Genomic DNA, 15,619 nt, shown 5'->3' with positions numbered 1-15,619 from the left:
TTTCAGTTGTTACACACTTTTTTGTTCTGTATATAATTCCATATATAATTCCACATGTGTTAATTCATAGTTTTGATGCCTTCAGTGTGAATCTACAATTTTCATAGTCATGAAAATAAAGAAAACTCTTTGAATGAGAAGGTGTGTCCAAACTTTCGGTCTGTACTATATATATATATATATATATATATATATATATATATATATATATATATATATATATATATATATATAAAATGTAGATAAGCTAAAAACTGTTAGCCTGAATGGACTGTAAGTCGCTTTGGATAAAAGCGTCTACTACATGCATGGATTTATTTATTAATTTTATTTAATTCATATATACATATGTCCATCATGCAACAGACAAAAAGGTCACAGATTCATAATTGCAAGGTTTAAAATTGGAATCTTTTTTTTTTTACGATAACAGATGACACGTGCAAATATAGGGGAGCAGCTGCTTTTTCCACTTCAACTGCCATCAATTAAATTATGGGAAATATTGCACAATAATAAATAGACGGCTCCCACCCACACAGATTCTCCGCCCATGAGTCTGAAAAGAATGGAAGAAAATGCCTATATAAAGACAGAGATCATCTGTTTAAAAGCACAAGAAATCATCTGGACATCCACAGAGGAACACCTGATACTCATCACTGGTATGATGACATATGATCCACTCGACTACATCAATAATCTTAACCACTAAACACTTTCTATTTAATTATGTAGATCATCCAGTTAAACAGAAACTTCAAATATTTCTTGATCAGTTAAATTACTGTATTTTTTTAAAAAGTATTTTTAACATTATGATAACTGATTGAAATGTCAGCACTTCATATACTGAATGCATAAATTAAATTTTATTACATAAATTACATAAATTATCACCTAGTTTTGGGTTTCTTTTTGGCATTACAATTGTATGAGCCATCACAAAATTATGTTAGATGATTAAAAGCTCTGTAATAATATACATTTAATTTTAAAATGTTATTATTATTATTGTTTTAAATTCCAACAGACTTTGCTTTGAAAAGGCTAAAAAAATGTCTGGAAAAAAATGGGTTCTCCTTGTCGCCGGCTCAAAGGACTGGGAAAATTACCAACACCAAGTTTGTCCTTCTTTTAATATTCTTTATTTTCAAGACATATTGCTCATACATTTTTAAAGGTGTTCTGTACCACAGTTTGTGTATGATGACAGTAAGTAGTGAACATGAAAATAATCTGTTCTGTGTTTTAGGCCAATGTGTGCGGTCTATATCAGATAATTAAGAAACATGGGATTCCTGATGAGCAGATTGTGGTGATGATGTATGATGACATTGCTGACAATCCAAAGTGAGTAATTTCCTGAAGTTTTTGAGCATCATGTGTTTCATGGCTGATCTCAATCTTCAGGGCTCCCCACACAGCTATTTAGTGGAGCTAACAACAGTGTAATGGACAGTTGTCATATTTCCGAGCTTCTCAAAAGGAAAAGAGGACTGTCATAGAGAAAGACAGTAAATACGAGTTTTGCATTCCAGTTTGCCACGCGATATACAGTACCATTTCCACAAATTTCCAAAAGAGAAAAAATTGAGAGATTGATGACAGAAGTCAGAAGAGAGAAATAGTTCAAGTTTTTCATCACTCCCTCAGCCATATATTAGAATCACCCTCATAACAATGTTAATTAGCTTTTTGTAATATAATGTCAAAGTCATATAATACTAACTATAGGGCCCTATTTTAACGATCTAAGCGCAATGTGTAAAGCGCACAGTGCAGGTGCACTCAGGGCGTGTCCAAATCCACTTGTACTATTTTAACGATGGACAAACGGTTGGCGCGCCCGGGCGCATGGTCTAAACGGGATGTCCCTACTATTCTCTTAATGAGTAATGGGTGTTTTTTGGGCGTAACGTGCAATAAACCAATCAGAGTGTCATTTTCCATTCCCTTTGAGAGCCAGTTGCGCCCGTGCCATGATGGATTTGCTATTTACACGGCGGAATTTGACAAGCGCAAAGACAGAACGCGTCTCCGATATAAAACGGAGCTGCTCGTGTACGAGCAAATAGATTCTGATACATGCGATGACTATCCATTATGGCATGTAGGCATTTATATATATATATATATATATATATATATATATATATATATATATATATATATATATATATATATATATAATTAGCCTACAAAAAATCTTATGCATTGCAATACTTTAATTTTTAATATTTGGCATGTTTGTGTGCTGCTGTGCGTCCCTGCAAGCAGCGTGTACGCTCATTGTGGACCGGCCTATACTAACAGGTTTGAGTTGGTCTATGGCGCAGTCTATTTTCAGCTCCTTAAAATAGCTTTGCGCCAGCAATGTACCTGAACACACCTCTTTTTTAGACCAGCACGCACATGGGTGCAAAAATGGGCGCAAATTCATTTGCTAATTAAACGACATGGCGCTGGATGGGAAAATGCGAACTGTGCCGGACTGAATCTAGCAAACACACTTGTGCTGCACCTTGTGTCGCATTGCGCTGGGTGTATTATAGTGGCCATAGGGTTAAAATGTAGGCTAAATTTATACAGTGTAATAACAGAAGTATAGTACAAAAATGTAATAATTAAAAAAAAACTTTGTTCCTTTTCTTCTCTGCCTGCAGAAACCCAACTAATGGAACCGTTGTCAGTGTAGTTAATGACACAGACGTGTACTCAGGAGTTCCAAAAGACTACACTGGAAAGGTAGCATTTAGAATGTTATTGTTTTGATGTTTTTATTCCATTTCTGAGCACAATTATAGCTTATAACATTAATGATCAATTATGGCAATGATGATCTTAAAGGATGTGACCCCACAAAACTTCCTGGCTGCTCTTCAAGGGGATGAGAGTACAGAAAAAAAAGTCATAAAAAGGTTTGTTTGACTGTTTAAGAAATCTTTCACTACTATGATATGCTATATAATACCTTTTTATTTTATTTTATTTTACCTTAAATAGTATTTCACTTTTGTGTAAGGGCCAAGCACTGAATGTAAGGAAGCAGCACATGTTGTAACTTTTGTGTTATTGAGTGATTGTCAAAATACACAAAGATTTTCTATGAATTAGATGAATGCACAACCTACAAAAAGCAATCACATTATAAATAATTTTACATGAGGATGTTGGAAACTGCTTTGCTTACAAATACCATTGATGATATGATGTACAGCTAAATAATTGCAATTTATCTGCGGCTTCTGTGCTTGGCCTCGTAATCACTGCTTGCAGCTAATATGTGACCTTGGAACACAAAAGGGTCAAATTTTTTTTAATTGAGATTTATACATCATCTACAAGCTGAATAAATAAGCTTTCTATTGATGTATGGTTTGTTAGGATCGGACAATATTTGTTCGAGATAGAACTATTTGAAAATCTGAGGGTGCCAAAAAATCTGAATATTGAGAAAATCGGCTTTAAATCGGTCCAAATGAAATCCGTGGCAAAGCATATTACTAATCAAAAATTAAGTTTTAATATATTTATGGTAGGACATTTACAAAATATCCTAATGGAACATGATCTTTACTTAATATCCTTAAGATTTTGGCCTATACAATGTTTTTTTGGTGATTGCTACAAATATACCTCAGTGACTTGTTTTGACTGGTTTTGTGGTCCAGGGTCACATATACTCTATGAATTTGCAGCTTAATTGAAGAACCATTATTATTTTCATTTAATGCAGTGGAGAAAATGACAACATATACATCTACATGTCCGGTCTGGGAAATGAAGGCACATTTGAATTTCCTGAGGAGTCAGTAAGTATAAAACACAAAGACTGAAGAGATATGTGTGCATATTAAAGTACTATTTAGCTGAACTTGTAATAAATAAATAAAATAAAAAATATTAATATATTATTTTATTATTATTATTAATAATAATATCAGAAGTAGAAGGCTAGTACTGGTAAAAAGGAAAAATTGCTTAAAATCTTAGTTTTTTTGTTTGTTTGTTTGTTTGTTTATAAGTGATCATCTTTTTTTTAAAACACTATTAACCATGTAGTTATGAATTTTAGAAAACATTTCATAGGATAAAATTATTAATTCAATATTGCGCATGTAAATAGATGAATTAAGACATATGACTTATTGTTTTTAACCTGACATCCTGCTGAATTATAGACCATTAATTCAGTATTTTTATTACAGCTTCATCAGAGTGATCTCGTTGGTGCAATTAACCGCTTGCATCATGAAAAGAAATTCTCAAAGGTATGTATTAAATTAATGTTTTATTTTTACATATATTCCATATATGCAGAGAGAGTGAGAGAGATGGATTTTGTTTACTAATATACTGAACTTAAACATCATTTGCATCACTTAACAAATCCCAATCTTTCATCTGATAGGAAATTTAAACCAAATGAATCTTCTTGACAGTAATTTTAAATATCGCTAACTGTTTTCTCAATGCAAATATGCGCTGCAGATGGTGATATTCATGACCAGCAGTTACTCTGCAACAATGTTTGAAGATCTTGCCCCTAATGTAGATGGTAAGGAGAAACAAACTAACAGCCTTATATGTACCTTATATGTAATCAGAGTTGGGCTCACACTAGATTTTATTTGAAAGGATTGTGCCCATAATCTATTTTCCAAAAAATAAATTAATAAAACCTTTCTGATCTGCTCTGAATCTATCACGCAGCCTATGCATTGACTGCATGTACTAAATATATCCAGAGCTCTCCCAGTGATTACAATGACATCAGAAAAATCTACCTCTCTGATAAATTCTCATCTGCTTGGCTGAAGGACATTAATGAGGTAAACAACTTTAACTGCATATGGCCAAATAGTTTAATATTCTGATTTAATAATAGTCACAAAGCAGACATGACAAATGTGTTTATTTGACTTTATATTCACAGGCTGACTTTAAAACAGAAACATTCCACGGGAAGATAGCTGATAAACAAGCTAATCACCTTAAACGAAATAATGATCTCTGCCCTTGCCAGTTTGGGAACCTGGTATTAAACATTTACAACTTTAGACATTATTTCATTATATTAATATAATAGGATATGAACACATATATAACTCTATTCACAAGGTCCATGAATGTTGTTCTTTTTATAAACTCTTGTTGATATTTTTTTTTAGGAGATCAGAAACTGTCACCTCAGTGAGTTTCTGCAAAAATGAACAACCTCCAAGCCGATCGAACAGCATTCCAGACAACATCTTTCTGATGCGGGCAAGAAAATGACATGAGTAAATAGTAATCTGATGACCTTTTTGTGCTAGTCTTTTATGTTGATCAAGACTACATTTGTTCAAGCAAAAATAGAGCCTAAAACAGTAATATTGTGAAATGTTTTGTAAACAATAAAACTGGGAATAAGGTTAAACGTCAAATGATTGTGTGTTTTTTTTTAATCATTTGACACCTTCTTTTATTCTGCAGAAAACATTAACACTGAACATAGTTATGTTAACCAATGAATAGATAGTCTCACAACTAATGTTGCAATCAAAGTAATGTTACCAAGTGAATGATAAAAAATCAGATATATATGAGGACTGCACCTTCTGATTTGCTTAATTTTCACTAACAAGCAAGTGCATGAAATCAAGCATGCAATCTCCTTAATCAGAACACAAAGAACACAAACATCCAAACAGAAATGATTTACTGAGGCAGGAACTTGACTGGCCTGCCCAAACCTCAGACCTGAACCACTCTGAACACATTCATGATGGATATTTATGTGCATGGAATTGAAATTTGTGTTTTTTAAAGCTCACATTTGGCCAAGCTGTCCAGTCCAGAAATGTACGATACATCACTGTAAGTGTGGTTTGAAGAAAAGTATTTGATGGAGAGGAACAGTATGAAAAAGCACAAGCAGCAGTCATCAACATCCAAACACCAATGGCACAAAACTATTTTGAAGGGCTTGACTCAAGGATTCAAGGGTTATGATCCAAATGACAAATCACCTTATCACAGCGCTATGTTGGACAGATATTTGTCTGTGTCGCCAAGATGATTATGGACTCTGACACCCATGCACTTGTAGGGCAAAAATAAATAAATAAAATAAAATAAAAAACTACATACAATTACTGTTGTAACTAACAATAGTAACTGCCATAAAATCATACAAGCTTTTCCTTATTTAAAATTTTGTAGAAATAATAACAAAATTACAATAAAAACTAATTTTGCTCTTCTTACAGAGAAATTATATAAAGTATTTTCCTATTTTTCTTTTGTTTATAAAGGTGACAGTAACACATTTTGATAATACAAATGGTCGTTTTTGCAGTCTTAATTACATTTTATGTAAAAATGGTTGTCAGGCCAATCAATATCAGCTGATTTTTTTATCCAGCTCATGCTAAAAATGAATAAGAACAAGAAAGCCAAACGGTGCACAATATTTACAGTGGTTCTGGTTTACACTGTATATTCTGAACAATGTAGTACGTCAAACAGGTATTCAGAGCATATACTGAACATCTGCATGCTGTTATACTTGCTGCACTCTGCAGAAATACAGTAAAATACCTATCGAGGATGATTTTGTGAATATGGTCTCTCGCTCTCACTTCATGTTACTCACAATTCTCTGACTGCTTCAATGAAGATTCTTCTGTTCAGTTTTGTCTTTGTCTCTTTCATTTGGTCTCTTTGTGTAATCAATCCAAAATACATACATTTAGATAACTTTAATTTTATGTGTTGTTACTACAAAAATAGTCTGTATACAATTGTTTTTGTTTTTTTTACTTAAACCCATTTTTTTGCCATTGTAGGAATCATAAAAAAAACACCTTCAGTGTAAACAACTATTTTTCTCTGTACATTTTTTTTAAATATTTTTTTTCATTATTGAATAACACAACAATAAAATAAAAGTGTGACCTGGGGTTTAAAGCAGAAAGAGAAAATAAGCATTCGTGATGATTTGCCCTGGTCACGGCTATAAGGCTTTGTCAGAAAGTTACAGAAACGAAAACTTTGTAGATGGTAGTATTATTGTCCAACAGACTGGACAATGTTGGAAAAAATCACACTTGGAATGTCCACGGCTAATATCCATGTTTTCTCCCATAAGGGGGACAAAATAATGCATTGCTCTACTTTATATAGTCTCTGCATTTGCCTTCTAAAAATTATGTAGAATGTTGCAATCAAGTGTAGCAGTGATCTTCGATTAGCCACATGCAGATCTGCTTGCCGGTTAGCATCAGTGGAGGTCGTCGGTTCGGAGTTAATCTCTGCTCCATTTTCAGAGCCAGCGGTTGTTCCATTACGATCCACAGACTGGTCCTCCAAATAATTATTAATCTCAATATGAGCTAATTTATTTATTTTTTTTAAATGAGTGCGAGTAACTTGTTTGGCCATACTAAAGAAAAATCAAGATACCACATACACTTCTAGCGATCGTTAGCCGTTGGTTGTTCACGCCAGATTGCAATAGTGCGTGCGTGCTACATTGATGTTGCATTGACCAATGAAAACACGTCAACAACAAACTTAAAATTGAAATAATTATCAGGCTTACTTTTAATTTTACTGCTTTTAACATAACATGTTATAGATAAAATACACCACATAAAGTAGTATCCATGTTTAACTATACAGAGTAGTATTTTATTTTATTTTTTATAACACAGCTCCTTGTCTGCGTCAACCCGATTTTCATTTTCAACCAAAATGCTAATTCTATCTGACCTCATGTCCAACGTGACGTTACATAGACGTCTGGTGCCTGCTGGGATGAGGCTATAATTTGTTTCACATTCAGATTATTATATCTCTCTGAATGTTCTAGGTTTGTTCTTTCAAAAGCCTGTGTGCAACAGAAAGTCAAGGACTGAGAAAAGTGCTGATTTCATTCAGAGTGCCTGCTTTCACTTTAAAATGTTGTCCTGGTGTCCAGTTTAATACCCTATTTACTTGTTTCTGGAAGGAAACATTATTAATTTGTGTGGAAAGCAAATTGCTGTCTTTCTTTGACATTTTGACATCACCTCATACCAATGGGGCAATTCCAATCCTTGTGTGATTGCTTTAGTTAACAATGTTCTTTCCGACATTACTTGAATAAAATACAACAAGCTCCTAATCACAACTTCATAAGCGGAAAATAGGAAGTTTCCGATAGCACGTGAAGCAGCAAAATCTTAAAGAAATAGAGAAGATTGTCCTGGATCCTCTGCGAAAGATCCCGGCCAATCTTCTCTGTTGGCCCCCCTGTGGCTACCTGGGCACCTGTGGCCCGCCCATTTATCTGAGTATAATTGTTGTGGCCCCACAGTGTGAATTATTGACAGCTTGCACCTAACCACTATCTGAGATGGCAAAACAACAGAGATGGCCTCCTGCAATTTCAGAAAGAGAGCAGGTACGGCGGAAGAAATTCCACCAGAGGCGTTCACAGGACCTGGACAACACAGATTTGCGGGTCCAGATGGCAGATTCTGAAAAAGAACAAAAAAAGCAATGAAATTTCACAAACCTCATTGGCCTCCAGTGATTTCTTCGGAGGAAAGTGAAAAGAGGCGACTGTTCCGGGAAAGACTGGAGAGAAAGGCTTCCCTCCAAGCCACCCCATCCACCAGTCAGCAGTGGCCTCCAGTGCTAAAAAATGTCAGAGTATCAGGTGAGATCATATGAAAGAATGTAAAAGAATAAATTCACGTAAGAAGCAACAAATGTCTAATGTAATTAATTTTTTTTTTCTTAAACAGTTCCTACATCCTACATCCTACATACATCGCTGGCTGTGCTCCCTCCTCCATCGGCTGTATCTGCTGCAGCCCTTAAAAGGGTACCAAGGGCCACAGCCTGGAGACGGAAAAAGAGGGCCGAAGAGGACAAAAAAGCCCTAAAGCAACAAAAAGCCATTGCACGGCGAGCAGATCCAAGAGGATATCCGTGCAGATTGTGTGGACAGCCAAAGAGACTAGAGTTTGGACACAGTTTCTTTAGGGGGAAAAGTTTCTGTGCCACTGCAGCTGGAAAGATTGTATCACAATGGCTTTCTGAGCAGAGGAGGGTTGCAGCTGCAGACAATATGACAACGTGCCTCGGACAACTGCTTGGAGGAAGAAAAAGAGAGAGGAAGAAAATGCACAGCGCCTGCCTCAGAAAAGGCCAAATAAATGTAAACCGCTGACTTGCTCTCTGTGTCCGCAGCCCAAAACCAAGGACTGTGGTCACTCACGCTACGGTGGCAAATCGTTTTGCAGCAGTTACGAGGGCAAGACTGTGGAACTTTGGCTGGCAGAGCAGCGGTCTCTTGATCCCCCGTAAATAATTGGCACTGATTTTTTTTTTTACTCATTTTTTTTTTATCTGTCAATTTTAGTACAGTGTTTGTTTAGTTTCTTTTAGTATTTGTATTTAGTATTTAATTTACATTTGTATTCTTTTTATATATTTTTTTACTATTTCTTAACTTGTTATACGGTTTCTTACATTTTTATTTTTATATTTGTATATACTATTTTGTTTACCTTAACATATATTTCATAATTTTTTTTATTTTTTTCTAATGTGAACTATTTAATCTTTTTTGTATTATCTTTAATTTTGTTGTACTGTTTCCACTGTTAATTCCTTTGTTTTAAAATTTGCATTTAGCATTTGTTTTTCTAGTGTGAACTATTTAATAAAATCTTTTATCTTTCATTTTGTTGTACTGTTTCTGCTATTATTTTTCAGTTTTATTTTTATATTTGTTTAGTAATCTCTTCACAATTATATATTTTATACTTTTTATATTTTGTTTCTAGTGTGAACTATTTACTAAATAAATAAAAAACAGACTGTGTGTGAATTGATTTTAAATTAAACTTTCATACCTTTTATAATAAAGTTTATTTAAAAAAAGTGTATATAATTTATTTAGAAAACAGTAACATTGGAATGCTAATGAATAATTAAAAAAGCTACACAAATAAAAAACTTTTATATGTCCTTTATATGTCCTTTATGTAGGCAGATGTGTAAAGAGATGTGAAATAAAGAACAATAATTTTGGTCTGTGTACACAATCTTTATTAAATACGAACAAATGGTAATAGAATAAAATAAAATTCTTATATGTACAATATTTACAATTAAAACAATTTACAATGAAGGACTTCCCTCATTCTTCTTTTCTTGCAGCCACTGTTCTAATGTCTTTCCCTCTGCTGTGGCACAGAAGTAGAAGTTGCCCACCCTGGTGTGCCCAAACTCTTTTTCTGGGCTGCCCTGTCCCCAGCAACCTGCGCAGAAACTATATGCGTGCACTCAATGTGGGCAGCCCAGAAAAAGAGTTCATGCTCTTGAGCAAAAACCTCTGCTGCTTTCCTCTTCCTCCACAGAGTTGTTCTGCTCATCGATGTTGCTGGAGCAGAGAGGGATGCTGCGGGAGGAGCTGAGAGAGACGCTGTCCTTTGAGCAGAGAGCACAGGTGCTGATGCAGGGGGAGGAGGTCGCTGCCCACGTCGTGTGGCCTGACCTGACAGATCAGGTTTTGCAACATGGGGGAAAGATTTAAGTGACGACCCAGGTGCAGAGGGCATTGACGTCATCTGCCTGGCTAGAGGAAGCTGACTGTGAGACACCATGCTGATCTGAGGCAAGGGAACACTCAGAGCCAGCACATCTCGTTCCTCGTTCCATCGCTCAAAACCCTCAAGCAGATAAGCCTGGAAATTTTCCAGGTTAGCGCTTGTTCCTGATTTAAAAAAAAAGAGGAAACATTAAGACTTATTTAAATTTACAAATAACATGAAATAGACTTTCACAAAAACACACCTCGAGGTGGATGTGTGTAATCTTACTGGGTATGAAGCGGTTGAGGTGGTTGTGGAAGGACTCCAGGGAAGTGGACCCCCGAGCACAGTGGTACACTGAGCCCTCCCTTTTTTAAACACTTCGTGTCTGTGTGTACAGCTGCACTCCAGGAGGGTCCTGGATGCAGGGAAGATGGCGCCTTTGAGTGTCCCAAATGACGTCCATCCTCTCCTGGTCCACCAAGGGGATGCCCATGGTTTCCCTGGCGTCCCTGAAGGCCTCCAGCATCAGTCCGATCAGCTGCTCTGTCTCCTCCAGGCCACGTGTGCAGCGACGACAGTGCTGCGCCAGCTGTCTGGAAGTGAGCCTGCCGGTCAACTGCTCCTCAGTGAGGCCCCTGATGCCCTGCTTTTGCTCCAGCTCCCTCCTTTTCGCCTCCCTCAGCAGGGCCACATCTCCCTCATCCCAGACGAAAATGCAGCCAGAGAGCTTTGCCCTGAACAGACCGTAGAGCGGGTGGCTGTCAGTGTGCAGACCTGCAGCGAAGCGCCGCATCAAGTGCCACACATCCAGACGAACCACCAGATCACTCCAGCTGCTCTGGATGTTCCCACTGAATAGCAGCAGTCTCTGTCCACATACAGGAGCGTGGGGGGAGCGACTCCTGCCACCTCGTACCTTCTCACCAGGCCCGTGGTCATGGGCAGCAGTCCCTGACCCTCATGTGAGGTGAGCACAGGCATGAGGACCTGTTTGTGTTCGTTGCCCACATTGGTGACCCAGGCTGCGGTCCCAGCTCCAGCTCCTGCCAGTTTTTTGGCCACCTGTTATTGGAAAACATAAACAGTTCAATGAGATCCAAACAAATACAAAGAATCAAATCTATTAAAAATAATCTGTGATTAATACGATACCTGTTTTGTGGAGTCCATTTTCAGGATGGACCCGAACACAGAGGTGACCCTGGCTTTTAGCTCACTATACCGGGACTGGACATCCTCTGCATGGACAGAGAGGAGCCACTGGGCAGTCGGTACAGGTGGCATTGGAGGTGGAGGTGTGATAGGCCGTGTGCTGGTGCTCTGAAACCGGTCACACACAGACAGGTATTGCAGGGTCCTCTCCATCCAGTCCTCACTATGCTCTTCACATCGTTTGTGATATAGCATTATGGCACTGTTCCCGAGAGAGTGTTCCCTCATCAACTTTGCCACATGCATATCACAAGAGAACTTGTTGCAATAAACAGACAAACCAAGGCAAAGTGTTTTAAAGTTAATCTAAAGTGTTTCTTTTTTTCAAGAGCAAAGATGTGATGTTTTCTACACACAATAAAACATGGGGGGTCGTTAACTCCTGAAAAGGTTAAAGGTGCAGTGTCTCAAGGTGTTGGAATGCTATTGTTCTAAGTCTGACACCTTTGAAAGTTAAAGCTTAGTTCAAAGAAAGGTCTTTCAGACACCTTTGAAAATTAAAGCTTAGTTCAATGAAGGTTCGTTCACACATTTCTGAACCGAACCTAGACTGGCAGACAGTGTCTTGTGAAAAAACTTCAAAAGAACGATAAGGCTTGTTTTCTGTACAAATGACATGTAATTCATTTTTAAAAGTAAATATTATTTTAAAAGTAAATTAAGTTGCATGATTACCCTTACAGCCTAGTTAATGGTGTAACATTGTAGTAGTTAACATGCAACTGCCTATGTATTTTGTCCTACAAAAAGAATTATTTTTTCATGACTCACCGGTAAGTGAGGATAGCTGGGAACATCCTACGGTGAGCCGGATCCAGCTGGTCCAGGATGTCGAAGGACCACGCAGCCAGTTTTTTATGGCAGCGCTGACACTCAAGGTATTCAGTCGCCAGAAAATACCAGCCGTGTAAGTTCAGCACCCGCTCACTGTCTTGTAGAGCCCACAAGCAGTCAGTCGCTGAACGGACCGTCTGCAGTCTGGTGAGCTGCAGTTCAGCTTGTAGGACCACATCCTAGGGCATCCACAAACACAGCGGCCAGGTGAAGAACACGTCCGGCGATGCTGGAGGCTGATGATACAGCAGACGTGGCTGGGGAGGGTACCACCACATCTGCAGGTTGTCTGTCAGTACTGCCCTTCCATCCTGGTTTCGGAAGAGGGAGCGGCCGATCCACTAATGTTGTTCCTTTGGAAGGGAGTGCTTCCAGGCCTCAGGGAGAAAAACCTATACACGCACGCACACACACAACACACACAAAAAATAAATAAATAAATAAATAAAAATTATATATATATATATAGATATATAGATATATATATCTATATATCTATATATCTATATATCTATATATATATATAGATATATAGATATATATAAAATAAGAATGTAATATATGTATTTGAGAGGGAAAATATATGTATTTTTCCCTCTCTCTGCCTGCGCACTTTGATGGCTTCTGCAACCTTCTCGAATGTTCAGGCATATTTGAGAAATACATCTTTACTAGCCATAAGGGCACCTCTGTCCAATCTGTCAGCCTCGCGCTCCCTCTGATGTCCAGACAGGACCATGAGGGAGTAACCAAGGTCATTCTCCAGCATCCACTTGAAGGTTTTGCCTCTGTATTGACCAAACTGGATGGCACTTTGACTTTCCAGCAGCAGGTCATCAAAGGCACACTCTCCACCCTGGATAACCCTGACCTTGGCCTCCTCCAGCACAGCCTCAGGGTCCTTTGGTACAAAGGGCACCCCTTCAGCCACCTGTGAAAGGTGGACTTTCTCCAGAGGGGCTGCCTTCTTAGACGGCCTCAGCACCAGCTCTCCAGCCTCAAAACGAAGGTTGGGCTTGCTTTCCATTCTGCAACAGTAAATAAATGCACCTGATGTTATACAAAACAATGCACTGAAAACCTGATACACAAAATAAGTATTTATGTATTATTATTCATTATTAAGGGTAATTCATGGCATACACAAACAAACAAACAAACAAAAAAATATAATAATAAACTTGTGAAAAGGGTACATTATCAAGGGTTTTGTATTTTTTTCTTCTTTTTAATAATGTTTGTATTGTTTTAGACGAATTTTGTTTTCATTTCATCGTTGTAACTGACATAATGTGAATAAAGGAACAAACGAATGTCTCAGAAAAACTCTGCATGCATTATACATTTTTAAAATGGCAACAATATATATATATATATATATATATATATATATATGTCGATGAAAATCATGAATGAAAATATACTCTTTATACCGAAATCTATTTTTTTGCGGATTAAACGTCATCATATCTTTATGAAAGACTCCACATTATTTCTCCCTCCAAATTTGAAAAAGAAAGGAAGAAAAACTGTACATTTATTGGGTGTCGATGAGAATCATGAATGAAACTGTATTTTTTATAATGAAATATAGCCTATGCTTATGTCATTACGAACGACTCAGTTTTACCATATTTCTTTTTACCTCACGCCTTTTTTGCATGCATTGCACATGAATAAAATACATATTGTACGCCTGTTTATTTTTTATTTTTTAAACGATACAAATAAAAAGTGAAAAGAGTAAAATATGTTTACTCACGTGATCCGCAAAACTGCAGGGTAGCGAAAATGCAGAGTCGGTGTAAAAATTTGCAGGATAAATTGCCTCCGCCTCCCCTGACGCGTGATAAGTAGCCTACGTCGCCTCACCTGACGCGTAATAAGTTTTTTTTTTTTTAATGCTTTATTAATTCAATGCCACAAGAACATGAGGTTTTACATATTCACATAATCAAATTAACATTAGCTGCCAGAGAAAAGAGAGCGAGAGAGAAAAAAAGTTACATACATTTCAATGATTTCAGAGCATTACGTTTTCAGTGCTTTTTTGTTTTCTGTTTGTTCCAAGAGATTTATATATAATTTGAAGTCATTTATAAAATGTACAAAATTTGGTTTACATTGAGCCCACTTTTTCTTATGTATATGGAATTTTCCTAACAAAATAAACAATTGTATAATATGTTTGTTTTCTGTATAAAACATTACATCAAATATACAAATTTCTATCATATAATCTTGAGTAAATACCAATGAAAAAAAAGATGTAAGATAGTTTCTTTTTCTTGACCACAAAATTCACAAGAATATGAAATATTAAGCTTAAATCTTTCCAAAACATGCTTAGCAGGATAAATTCTATGGAGTATTTTGTAAGACACTTCCTTAATTTTGTTATTGATACAAAACTTATTTGGCAGTTTCCACGCTTTAACCCAAGAGATATTACCAAATAAAGATGACCAAAAAAATCTTGCTGCAGGTAAGGAGACAGAACAAAGAGCATTTCTTATAATCTTATTGCTACACTGTTGTTTTAAAACATCAGTATTTTCAATGAAAATGTTACCAAAAGGATTAACCATGCTGATTTCTTCTAAGTTACAGTTTTTTAAAAGTAACATCACACTCTTTGGAATTGCATCAAAAACAATCGCAAATTCTCTTGGTTTAACTGGTAATTGGAATTTCTGAAGAAATTCAGTATATGATAACAAGTATCCATGGGAATTAACTAACTGTCTTACTAAAAGAATACCTTCCTTGAACCAAGTATGATAGAATAAAGATTGTTTTTAAATAATATATCTTTGTTGTTCCATATGAAATAGCTGTGGGGTGAAAAATTGTGCTTATAGACCAATTTCCACGCTTACAGGGCTTGTCTGTGAAAACCGGCCAATTTAACAGGAATTTTGTCAACAGAAAAATTACATTTCAACAAAAAGTCTATGCCTCCAAGAGTATTAAATATATAATTAGGAAATGCATTC

General features: G+C 36.5%; 2 protein-coding genes across 2 annotated transcripts; both read left to right on the top strand.

Moving 5' to 3' along the window:
- The first annotated feature begins 1,029 nt into the window (after positions 1-1,029).
- LOC132114785 (legumain-like) lies at positions 1,030-3,839 on the top strand. Its single transcript, XM_059523106.1, has 5 exons — positions 1,030-1,124; positions 1,256-1,353; positions 2,667-2,748; positions 2,851-2,921; positions 3,740-3,839. Exons 1-5 carry the CDS (start codon positions 1,059-1,061, stop codon positions 3,837-3,839), a joined length of 417 nt encoding a protein of 138 aa, XP_059379089.1. The 5' UTR covers positions 1,030-1,058.
- A 546-nt stretch (positions 3,840-4,385) lies between these two features.
- LOC132115099 (legumain-like) lies at positions 4,386-5,292 on the top strand. The gene is made up of 4 exons (XM_059523502.1): positions 4,386-4,561; positions 4,717-4,835; positions 4,940-5,041; positions 5,175-5,292. Exons 1-4 carry the CDS (start codon positions 4,495-4,497, stop codon positions 5,214-5,216), a joined length of 330 nt encoding a protein of 109 aa, XP_059379485.1. The 5' UTR covers positions 4,386-4,494; the 3' UTR covers positions 5,217-5,292.
- The last annotated feature ends 10,327 nt before the right edge of the window (positions 5,293-15,619 follow it).

Source organism: Carassius carassius, chromosome 34, assembly GCF_963082965.1.
Source record: "Carassius carassius chromosome 34, fCarCar2.1, whole genome shotgun sequence".
Lineage (NCBI taxonomy): Eukaryota > Metazoa > Chordata > Actinopteri > Cypriniformes > Cyprinidae > Carassius > Carassius carassius.
Note: the sequence above shows the minus strand (reverse complement) of the source record. Positions and strands in the feature narration are given on the sequence as shown.

Bases quoted from the DNA above. Each gene is read 5' to 3' on its own strand.
- LOC132114785 (XM_059523106.1), top strand. From the start codon at position 1,059: ATGTCTGGAAAAAAATGGGTTCTCCTTGTCGCCGGCTCAAAGGACTGG. The intron at 2,749-2,850 runs GTAGCATTTAGA...ATGATCTTAAAG, and splicing joins CAAAAGACTACACTGGAAAG to GATGTGACCCCACAAAACTT. The intron at 2,922-3,739 runs GTTTGTTTGACT...CATTTAATGCAG, and splicing joins GAAAAAAAAGTCATAAAAAG to TGGAGAAAATGACAACATAT.
- LOC132115099 (XM_059523502.1), top strand. From the start codon at position 4,495: ATGGTGATATTCATGACCAGCAGTTACTCTGCAACAATGTTTGAAGAT. The intron at 4,562-4,716 runs GTAAGGAGAAAC...TCTATCACGCAG, and splicing joins TCTTGCCCCTAATGTAGATG to CCTATGCATTGACTGCATGT. The intron at 4,836-4,939 runs GTAAACAACTTT...TTATATTCACAG, and splicing joins GGCTGAAGGACATTAATGAG to GCTGACTTTAAAACAGAAAC.